This window comes from Capricornis sumatraensis, chromosome 9 (assembly GCF_032405125.1).
Source record: "Capricornis sumatraensis isolate serow.1 chromosome 9, serow.2, whole genome shotgun sequence".
Classification (NCBI taxonomy): domain Eukaryota; kingdom Metazoa; phylum Chordata; class Mammalia; order Artiodactyla; family Bovidae; genus Capricornis; species Capricornis sumatraensis.
Window position 1 is genome coordinate 42979373 of NC_091077.1, and position 11342 is coordinate 42990714.

The window sequence follows — 11342 nt, forward strand, 5'->3', positions numbered from 1 at the left end:
GCAAATAAACAGTGTGAACAGCCCCAGGGCTGGAATTCTTGAGTTTCACCTGGGCGGGGAGGGTGCGGCCAGGCCAGAGGTTGGGGCCCTGCCCAGGCAAGGCGGTCCAGCCTTAAAAGGAGCCTTGTAGAGCCCAGGGGAACTGGTGTCTCCTGTCTGCGGCTCTGCACCCATCAGACTCACGCCAGTGCGGTGGGTAGGGGTGTTGGTGGAGTCCCCGCCTGCACCTTTGTGGCACCTGGGCCGGTAAGGCCTGGAGGTAAGGGGGCTGCTTCCCATGGTGCGACTTGGCTTCTGTTTTCTTGGGGCCCTCAGGTTCCACACCTGCCCACCCCACCTTGGTTGTGAGGCTGCTGCTTGCTGGGCCCACAGTCCCCTGGGGACAGACACCCTCAAGCTTGGCAGAGAAGCTGGTTCCTGGCAAACGGACGGGGACATGGGGCAGAAGCTGCTGGCCCTGCTTCTCTCACTACATAATCTGGGTAGGAGTGTCCACCCCTTCTGGGCCTTGGCTTGCCCACCTGTACAGCGGCTGTGTGAGTCCTGTGGAGGAGGTCGCCCCAGTCTGGGATCAGGAGTGCCCCGGCATGTGGGGTGATCCAGTCTCCACCCTTCCCTTGCACTGCGAGCAGCCCTGCCAGACTCGCAGCTGGAGGCACATCGGATGGAAGAAGAGACTGAGGTTCAGAGGGGGCCCACAGCTGGCCAAGGGGCAGGTCAGGACAGAGATTCCCATCCCCCACCGCCCGCCACCCCAGCCAGGAACAGAAGCCCAGCCCACTATGTACCCTTCCCTGTGGACCAACCACAGCACCCGGTGGGCTGATTCTCCCGCAGACTCAGGGGCCCTGTGGTGCAAGCAAGTCCTCTGCACCTCAGCCAAGGATCAGACACCACAGCCGTGTGCTGGGAACACCTGCCTCCACCTTGAGCCTCAGTGTGCCTGGGCCCCAACCATCCCAAAGCTTTCTGACACCTTTATGTCCTCATTTGGCCATTTATTGAAAGTGGGCTGGGGGGCGTCCCCCCATCCTGTGATGTCCCCCGCTTCCTGGAGGAAGATGGGCTCAGAGTGGTTAAGTGGGATTTGAATTTAAACCCAGCTAAATCCCCAGAGACTAGGACGCTGGGCTGGTCCCAGTAAGGATCTCTCAGGAGAAATGGCCCCAGAGTGTGGGCTGAGCCAGGTGGCCTGGGTGGGGGTTTGGACTTGGATCTGCCTCTGAGGAACAGCAGCTGGCTCATGGACCAGCCCTGTGACCTCGGGAGACAGATGGCCCCTCTCTGAGCGATGCTGGGAGGCGGTGGGGAGGCCCAGACGGTTTAGGGGTGAGTTCTGGCTCGGGCTTTGTGGGCTGGGGCCTTGGGTGCCAGGGGGCAGTGCAGTGTGGCGCAGCAGCCACCCTCCCTCTGCAGTGGTGTCGTCTTTCTCTTCCTCCTCTGAACTTTGTTTCTTGAGCCCAGGTGGGGCCTAGGAGGAGGGGGCTGCACCTGCTTCCCGGGGTGGGGCCCTGTTCCCTAGCAACCTGGGCCAGGGCGAGGCTGGGAGGCCTCTGTGCCAGCCAGGAAGCCAGAGCCAGGCTTGGAGTCTGTGGGGCTGAGAGCGCGGGTGAGGCTGGGGCAAAGGAGGGTGGGATGGACACTAAGGTGGGGGGTGGGGAGTGGGAGTCTTGCTTGGGTGGGGGGCTCTGCTTTGGGCATGGGGGTTTGTGTGTCATCGGCACCTTCTGACCCCAGTGGGTCCCTCCGGGTACAGGGAGGAAGTCCTCATCCCCACCCCAGCCACCTCTGGGTTCAGTGGGCTTCCAGGGACTGGGGGTCCTCCCCTCGCTCTGAGCCCCCTGGCAGGATCTGAGGCTGGTCTATGTCCTTCCCATGCTGCCCCTGCCCAGGGGAGCAGAGGCCCGTCCCTGAGCTTTACCAGGGGCCCAGTCTCTACCCTGGTCTTCAGGACCCCAAATCCATTGGCCTTGAACCCTGACCCTCTAAGGAAGGGGCCTGATCACACCCCTGGGGCCAGAGGCACAGCTCACCCCCGCTGATTCTGGAAATTCGGGGGTTTCTGGAGAGACGCTTAGCACCAGCCAGAGGCTTGCTTGGGGAGGGCTTGAGCAGCCTACGACACCCCCTTCCATTGGGCTGGGGTCTGATTGGGGCTCACTGGAGGGGGTGGGGTGGTCTCAGCATGAGGGGGAGTGTCCAGCCTCAGAGAGGGCAGCTGGAATCCCGTGGGGGTGGGGCAGAGACTCGGTCCAGAATCCAGGTGTGTTAAGGGGCCCTGCTACCAGGGTCTTGGGGACCTTAGCCCAGAGGGACAGAAGAGGAACCCCAAGAGCCTGTCCCTGCTGTGTGACTGGCCCTGTCTGAGCCTCAGGCCCCTCCAGCAGGCCTTTGCCCGAGGGCAGGAGGCCAGTTGCAGTGATGAGGAAGCAGGTATGTGGCCCAGGGGCCATAAACCCAGTTTCAGTTTTGGTATCAAGAGGGTACAGAGTTGGGACTGGGGAGGAGCAATCCGGGGGAGCTTCCTGGAGGAGGAGGTAACTGCCCAGCTTCAGAACCTGTTGCTCTGTCACTCCCTGTGTGACCCCTCTCAGGGCCTTGGTTTCCTCTGCTTCGTGTTGGGCACAGAATGATCCCCAGGTCGCAGGCTCTCATGAGAGGCCAACAAAGTGCTGGCATGAGATGCCCAGTTGGGAGGAGCCACTCGAGGATTTGGAAGTCTTTGATTACTAGTACAACTCATTTGCACAGTTTGTGAGACCTCCAGGGAGGCGGTTTCTTCTCCAGTGTGGAGAAGAATGAACTTGAATGAACTCTAACCCTGGTGGTTTCTTCTTCTGTGTGCCAGGCACCTGCTTGGGCCTCCTGGTTCCTCCCCAGGCCCTGATGTGGAGTTAGCATAGTCCCACCTTACAGACTGAGGCTTGGCGAGGGAGTGCCTGCCCCAAGGTCACTCTGAGATCAGTGGTAGATCCAGGGTTTAAAAATTAAAAGCATCAGCCACTGCTATAAAAGCATTTATCTGGTGCCTACCGCATACCAGGCTGAACCTGCATGGCGGCAGCCTCTCGTGGTGGCAGCCGCGTGCTCTGGACCTACCTACCATCCAGAGGGACATTGGGGTCGGCGGGAAACTGGAGGAGATTTGCCCAAGGACACAGGCAAAGAGGGACCCCACCCTGCTGGCCTCAGTGCATCACCCAGAAGGAATGGGCTGAGGAGGGATGTGTCCCCCGCCCTGCCCCACCCACCAGGAGACCTGACACCCTCTGGGCGTGCAGTTCTTTTTCCTGGAGTTAATGTCCCCTGTGGCTTATAAATCCTTCTGGGTGAGCCTCTGCCCACTCACTAAGCAAACATTTCTGCATCAACCCCACCATGCCTGCACTCTCCTGCATTCCCCAGGAGTTCAGGGCATGTGGACCAGACCTGCCCTCCAAGGTGGGCTGGGGCTTGGGGGAAGCCAGGAGGGGCAGCCGCTCTCTGCTTGAGTGAACTCTAACCCTGGCCCCTGGGCATGCGGAGTGAGAGTCAGGTAGCCTTTATTAAGCACTTGCTGTGTACCAGACTCTGGGCTACTGGGAGAGATGCTCACCTGGGCCCCTGGGAGGGAGGGAGGCCCCTGGGAGAGAGCTGATGGCTTGCAGTGGGAGGTGACAGGCCTTAAACAATCTTCTCCTTGCAAAGATGTATAAACACCCGGCCACTCTCAAGTCTTTGGGATAGGGGCTCAGCCCTCTTGGCTAGGACTTTCACCTAAGCCTGCTTGTTTTTAAATATTTTTTTCCTAGTTATAGTTTCAATATTTGAAAGACTGAATGATAAGAGTGAGTTGATTGTAGCATGGATCCCCATGATCGATTTTAGGTTGCTTGGTGTCACTTTTCCAGCTCAGGGAGGGTCTGCAGTTTTCTTTTAAAACCACATTTCACTTTCACAAGCAAGTTGGTGTAAAAAGGCAGCGATGTACCCAGTAGCCTTGGTGGCATCAGGGGGCTGAGGACGGGGACAAGGGCTGCTTGAGGAGCTGAGAACAGCTTAGCTTCCTTTCCTCAGCTGTACTGGGCCAAGTACACATGGGATGCTCAGGCCACAGGCTCCAAGGGTGGAGACAGTCTGGAGGGGCTTCCTGGAGGAGCTCCCTGGACTGCAGCTAAGGAGACTGTGGAAAAGCAGAAACCAAGGTCCTCCCAGCAGAAGGAGGAGGAAAGGGTCAGATTTGGGGTCTGGTGCCTGTAGAGTTTGTGGATTTGGGTTGAGGTGGTGGCCTTGAGTGCCCTGGGCAGGGTGTGAAGACTGCAGCCTGGAGATGCCAGGAGTCATGGAGGTGTGAGAGCAGCTGCCTGGCCTCCACAAAGGCTCCTGGAGACGTGCTCAGAGGGAGCCCCAACTCCTGGTGGGGCTGGGCCTCCTGGGGCACTGGGTCAGGGTTTTGCCTGGCCCTAAGGGACAAGGCCCAAGGTACTCCTTAGCTGGGCCAAGTTTTATGGTGCTGAGGCCGCAATCATCTGGATGGGACAAGGTGTCCCTCTGGGCAAGTTCAAGGAGAGAGCCAGATATGGGATTCTCTGTCTAATCACACCCCTCTCTGGGCCTCAGTTTCCCCACTTGACATCCCTCAGTGAGAGGTGGGGCCATCTGTAAATGTCAGATGAAACAAAGAATCACAGAAGGAACCTCAAGATGTGTGTGCCCTTAGAGAGAGTTTGTCGGGGGGTAGCCCGCCCTGGGTCTGGACCCAGCGAGCTGGCACCCAACAGGGTATGCAGTGTCTGGGAGAGGAGGTGGGAGGGGTGCCTGCAAATGTTAGGCACACAGGGGGCGAGTTGTTAATCCGTACAGAGGCCCCTAGGGATTCAGGTGTGGCTGGATCCAGGAGCTGAAACAATGTTTTTAGGGTGCTGTGTTGCAGTTGGGGGTGCTCTTAAACAAGGTGTGTCCTCAAGGGCAAATATGGCCCCCCAACAGTTCTGTCTCATCCTATCAGCCTCACAAGCCCAATGAGGAAGAGGGTCCAATTTTCCACTTTAATTGAAAAGTCCCAGAGTTTAATGTCATTGGCCAGGTTGGGTCACATGTCCATCCCTGTACAAATAACAGAGGTCCAAATATAGAATGCTCTGATTGGCAGGGCTGAGTCACTTACCCATCCCTGAGCCAATCACAGAGGCCACTTGGCCAGGACTTTGTCCTTAGAGGGAGAGGGACTACATTTCTCCCCAAGTTCTCTGACCTGGTAATCCACACATCCTTCTCCTCCTTCAGTGAGCCCAGATCATCTCCACCCTGGGAGCCTGTGGTGGGCAGAGACCTCCCTCCAAACATGGACCGAGTTACCAGATATCCCATCTTCAGCATCCCTCACTCATCCCGCATGGCTGGTACGGCCTTTGATGGTGACACCAGCTACACATTTGAGCTGGTGGGCGTGGGGCCCATGGCCAGTGCCTGGAGCCAGGACGAGACACCAGCTTGGCCCACTGACCACGAGGCCTCCCTGGAAATGACACGGACTGGGACGTTCCGCAGCCTGCATGTCTTCCCTGGCCAGACAGCCCCATGGCCACCCTGCCCCCAGGATAATGAGGATGAAGAGGTGAAGGTCTACCACCTGGAAGCCAGGGATACCCCACCCTGGCAGCCACAGAACCTGGAGCGGGAGCGCCAGGCAGTCATTCAGGGCCAGGCCGTCGGGAAGAGTGGCACAGTGGCCACGCTCCATGGTGCCCCTGACCACAGGGAGCCCAGGGGCCCCAGCCAACCACAGTCCATGCCCCTGGAGGAGAACGAGATAGACAGGGAGCAGATCGACTTCCTGGCAGCCAGGCGGCAGTTCCTGAACCTGGAGCAGGCGAACCCCCAGCCTGGAGCAGCCCACACCAATGCAAGTGTTCTCCGGAGCCCCCAGTCCAGGGTGGTCCATGCAAAAACAGGGGTCTCTCGAAACGCCCCACCTGGGGTGGCCCACGTGAATCCAGAGGTTCCTCAGAGCCCCCAACCTAAAGTAGCCCATGTAAATACAGTGGCCTCTCAGAGTTCCCCACCCGGGACCAGTCAGGCCTCTAAGGCCCTTAGCAGGCCACCCCTGGCCAATGGGTATGTCCTCCCAGTCAAACCCCAGGTGAAGGAGGTGGTCACAGAAGAGAAGAGGGTTCACCCTTTGCCCACCAGGTCTGTTGCCCAAGCCCTGCAGGACCCCAGTTCCTGGTCCAGAGAAAAGTCCCCAGAGCCCCTCAAGGAGACGCCCATTGAGCGGGAGATCCGACTGGCACAGGAGCGAGAGGCAGACCTCCGAGAGCAGAGGGGGCTTCGGCGGGCAGCCAGCCACCAGGAGCTGGTGGAGATCCCAGCCAGGCTCCTGCTGAGCAAGGTGAGCCTGGCTGCAGCACCATGGCGGGACAGGGGCCGTCCATCACTCTACGTACAGCGGGACATTGCTCAGGAGTCACGGCGTGAGGAGGATCACCGGCGGGAGGGGCTGCAGGCAGGCCGGGCATCCACACCTGACTGGTCCTCCGAAGGACCCCAGCCCAGACTCCGAAGAGTCCACAGCTCAGACTCCATCCTCAGCCCAACCCCGGATGCCCATGCAGCCAGCCCGGCCCCAGAGGTGAGGAAGGTGAGCCGTATCCCACCTGATGCCTACCAACCGTACCTGAGGCCTGGGATGCCCCCAGGAGAGTCCCCTGCCTCCCACGCCTACTGCAGGCCCAGCAACCTCTCAGCAGATGAAGCCAGGCCAATGGGCTCTCCCAAAGCCGCAGGGTCTCAGAGATGTCCCTCAGAATCCTCTGCAAAACCCTCAGGCATGAAGCAGGAGCCCCCCCGGGGACCCCTGCATGCCAGCAGGGGTGTCCTGAGACAGGAGTACTTCCATCTGCGGCCCCTGCGGTTCAGAGTCCCGGATGAACCTGAGAGACCTGAGGCCCCCCGAGTTTGGGGCTGGGAGGTGGCAGGGGCCCCAGCACTGAGGCTACAGAAGTCCCAGTCATCTGAGCTGCTGGAGAGGGAAGTGGAGAATGTCCTGCGACGGGAGCGGGAGATGGCTGAGGAGCGGCGGAGTGCTCTGTACCCTGAGGTCTTCTCGGATGAGTGCTGTGACCACGACTCTCGGAGCTCCTCCCGCACATCCAGTGAGAACGGGTCCTGGGAAAGGCTGCTTTGTGCAGAGTCTCAGAGGAGGGTGGCAGGAGGAGTATGAGGGTGCCAGGAGAGGGTGAGGGTCGGGAACGTCTGGGGGACTTCATTCACTTCCTGGGTTGACTGGTCTGTCCACTTGTCTGTCTGCTGAAGCAGTAGATTTTGGAGAAAGATGTTAACTTTGCCTTGAGTTTTTCGCTTTATGGATTTGGAGACTTTGTTGTTAGGTGCATAGAGGTTTACAGATGTTCTAGCCTCTCAATCAATTGATCCTTTTTGTCCATGTGAACTGCCCCCACCCTGGGTCACTTTCTAGTGTTTTTCTCCTTGCATGGCCAGCCCATCTATGGATCCAGTTTCTCCTGACTGGCTATTCTGATCTGATCTACCAGTTTTCCCAAACAGCTGTCTGCTCTGTCTGTCTGTCCATTCACTCATCTCCTTAACTGGTCCAGCCTCTCAGCCAGAATCTGTGTCTCTTGGGCTGAGTCCTCACAGATGTTATGCCCTCAGGAGACTCTAGGACCCTCCGTGATGCCCTTTCATTCCTCCCCCCTCCCCCACCCCCACCAGGTATCACAGGCAGCTACTCAGTGTCTGAGTCACACTATTTCACCCCCATCCACCTGCACTCGGACCTGGTGTGGACGGTGGAGGCCCCAGCCGAGGATGCTCTCCAGCAGAGAAAGAAGAAGGAACAGTGGGTGAGTCTTGAGTTCTGCCATCCCCCTGGAGGCCTGGCTGAGCTCTGACTCCCCATTAGGGGCGGAGAAGTTCAGGCGAGGTGCACAGTGGATAAACCAAGTTTCTCTTCATGTCTGGGCTGTATAAGCAGAGTCCCCACCATGAGGTTGTTCCCCTGAACCAAAGGCTGAGGATGAGCTCTGCTTGGAGGAGAGCAGTGGCAGTGTATCAAAATGATCCTTATCATTTTCATGTGTTTACTACCATCAACATCATTTCTGATTATTATTCACATCATATGATGGATGTCTCAGGGCTCTGCAAGCACTGTGCCTTTAACATCTGGAGGGATTTTTGTTTCCCTGTTGTTGAGAAAGCCATACTTACGTGTGCCCAGGGTCACACAGGGCTTCTTAAGTGGCGCTAGTGGTAAAGAACCCACCTGCCAAAGCAGGAGACGTAAGAAATGCAGGTTGGATCCCTGGGTTGGGAAGATCCCTCGGAGGAGGGCGTGGCAACCCACTCCGTTTTTTTTTTTTTTTAGTTCTACCAGTTTATTGCTAACAACACATCTCCCTCCACCCTCATGCACGTGTGCTCAGTCATGTAACCCTGTGGACTGCAGCCTGCCAGGCTCCTCTGTCCATGGACTTTTCCAGGCAAGAATACTGGATGGGTTGCCATTTCCTTTTCCACCACTCCAATATTTTTGCCTGGAAAATCCTGGACAAAGGAGCCTAGTGGGCTACAGTCCATAGCGTCACAAAGAGTTGAACATGACTGAGTGACTAAGCACCCACGCAATGTCATATAGCCCGAGTTCCCAAGCCAGTACTTGAACCTAGGCCTGACTCCAAACCCTACATTAGTAACCGTGAGGCCATCTTCTCTCTGGACAGGAACTGTTACACTACAAAGAATAACACCCTCTCCAGCCTTGCCCATGTGGTGCTCACAGTCTTGCCTAGTGGTTTGGGGCAGAGTGGGGCCTGGGGACCTGGGTTCAAGTCCCAGTCCTGCTGCTTGCTGACTATGTGATGGGCAAGACTCTGCCCTTCTCTGACCCTCAGTCTCCTTCCCTGTGAAATGAGTGTGATAATAAGAACGTCCCCCTTCGAACCTTAGGGCAGGGCTGGCTACAGCAAGAGCTCTGTAAATGTCAGTTGTCTTTGTTGTGATGAAGTTTACAAAGAGAAAACAGTTGCAAATGGTGGGCAATGCTTCAATGAGGGGGCAACATGAGGGAACAGCATAGTGGGTGGTTTTGAGTTTGGGGTGATTGAGGAACACTTGGGGGACCAGAGTGGGCAGAGAAGGCCTTCCCTTCTGCCCCAAATGTGACTGTGCATCGAGTCCAGTGGGGAGGGCTGGAAGGCCCCAGGGACTAACATATGTTCCTTTCCTGTAGTATGCCGGCATCAATCCCTTGGATGATGTCAACTCAGAGGTGAGTGTGCTCCTGGGGCGAGGACCTGGGCCTTCCTCCCCTCCCCCTGCATCAGTGCCCCCTGTCCCCTGGCATCAGGGTCATGGGAAGCCTTTCTTCTGGGTGTGGGTACTTGCCCTGGTATCTTCTTGATTGGTGGTGTCTGCCTGAGGTGGACTTTCCTGTGATCTGCTTTTGATGCCTGCCATAGGCACAGACTGTGGAAAGAGGGTCCACCTGCTGCCTTTTGAGGAGATGGTTTGGGGGCAGGCTTCGCCCAAGACAGGGATATTTTCTTTGAGGGAGAGGTCCACCTGAGAGTGTATAGAAGGTCACCTACCTCAGTGGTTTTGGGGAATACATTTGTGACCCTCTCTGCATGCAATGCAGGAAACTTGAGTTTGATCCCTGGGTTGGGAAGATCCCCTGGAGAAGGGAATGGCAACCCACTCCAGTGTTCTTGCCTGAAGAATCCCACAGACAGAGGAGTCTGTCAGGCTACAGTCCATGGAATCACAAAGAGTCTGACATGACTGAGCAGCTAAGACTTTCCCTTTCATTTTGACCTGAGTCCCCAATGCCAGGCCCGGGCATTTCCCTCCTGTGGGGTTCATCATGAGTTAGCACATTCCTTTGCACTGTTACTAGGAGTGGAGGGTCTGAAACAGGAGGTGGCGGTCCTACTCTAACCGTTCTCCAGGCCTCTCCTAGGGGTTAGCGGTCGGGGGAGATGTTTGGGGGTTTAGAGCCCTGAGGAAATTCCATGCCTCCTTTTTGCAGATTCTAGAGGCCACACGGGTGACCCGACACAGGAATGCCATGGCAGAGCGCTGGGAAGCCGGGATCTACGCCAGCGAGGATGAGGACTGAGCCTGGGCCGGCGCTGCCGTGGCCCTGGGGAGCTGCTGAGTCCCTGCCTTAGGACCTAGATCCCCGTTTAAACCCACACCCGGGACCTACATGTCTCCTGCTGACAGTCCCAAGCGTGGATGCATTTGTGGGGTGTGGGGTTTCTTTCCCATTTTCATTTTCCTGGAGAAATTGCTGTGCTTTTGGATGACTCCTTCTGCTCCTGTGACTTTGTCAAACGCTCTTGAGTTCCGGGAGGAAAGAGACCAGTCCCCTCACCTCCTGATATAATTATTATGGCTGGTCTGAGAGGGGAGACACCCTAACCCTTCTCCCTCTGGGAAGTCCCAAACTGACAGGGGAGACCTGCCTGGCTCCAGCCCTCGGAAACCTCCAGTCTGAGGGAGGAGGCCTGAGCACCCCAATCCGAGGGTCTCGTGGCCCCCTCCGCAGCACACCCAGCACAGCTCTGATGTTATGGGATCCCATGGGGACAGCGCCCCAGCCCCAGGCATTGAAAAGTGCTTGATTTAGGGGCTTCTGTCCTACCTGAAACAAAGCAGCCGCTGGGGTCCCTGCCTGGAGTGGGCGTGCCCTGAGCCTCTGCCTGCTTCACTTCTCCAGGTGACGTCACTGCCCCACCATTTCACCTCCCCAGTGTGAGGCATACAGAAGGTGCTCAACTAGTGCTTGTTCATGAGTGACTGTTCAGTTCTCCCACGTCGCCTAGTCAGTCACTCTCAGAGCGCTTATTCAGCGCCAGCTGGGTCCCCAGTCCCTCCGGCTCCAGGGGCGGTGGTTGGAGAGGGGTCGTTATTAGGCTCTGAACATATACCACAGGCACCACTCCCGCAGATTAGATCATTCCTGGGAATCAACCGGTAGTGCTGACCCTTGTGTGGCTGGGGGCCCCTTTGCCCACCCTGCCTCGATTTCCTCCATGCTTGGGGGGTGGTGAAGGGACCTCTTCCGCTCCCCCAACCCGGACCTCAGGGGTGAAATCCCAGTACCTGTGCCTGGACCCCAGAGGGACTCCGACAGCAGCCTCTCCCCCTCTGACCCGAACCCCCAGGCTCCAGACTAGTAGCAGCTGGGGATGCCCACCCTCAGGGTCTGTCCCCACCCGCTGCCCGCCCCCACCCCACGGCCCGCGCCCCCTTCCAAGACAGGGAAGCCGCCTCAGCTCTTCTGAGAGCTATTCTTGAGAGCAGCCCACGCGGGGCGGGGAGGCAGTGCACCCAAA

At 57.7% G+C, this 11342-nt stretch overlaps 1 protein-coding gene across 1 annotated transcript; it reads left to right on the forward strand.

Moving 5' to 3' along the window:
• Window positions 1-5323: 5323 nt before the first annotated feature.
• Window positions 5324-10120, forward strand: MISP (mitotic spindle positioning). The gene is made up of 5 exons (XM_068979404.1): window positions 5324-5907; window positions 6037-7133; window positions 7714-7844; window positions 9233-9271; window positions 10031-10120. The coding sequence occupies exons 1-5, from the start codon at window positions 5324-5326 to the stop codon at window positions 10118-10120; spliced, it is 1941 nt and encodes a 646-aa protein (XP_068835505.1).
• Window positions 10121-11342: the final 1222 nt, after the last annotated feature.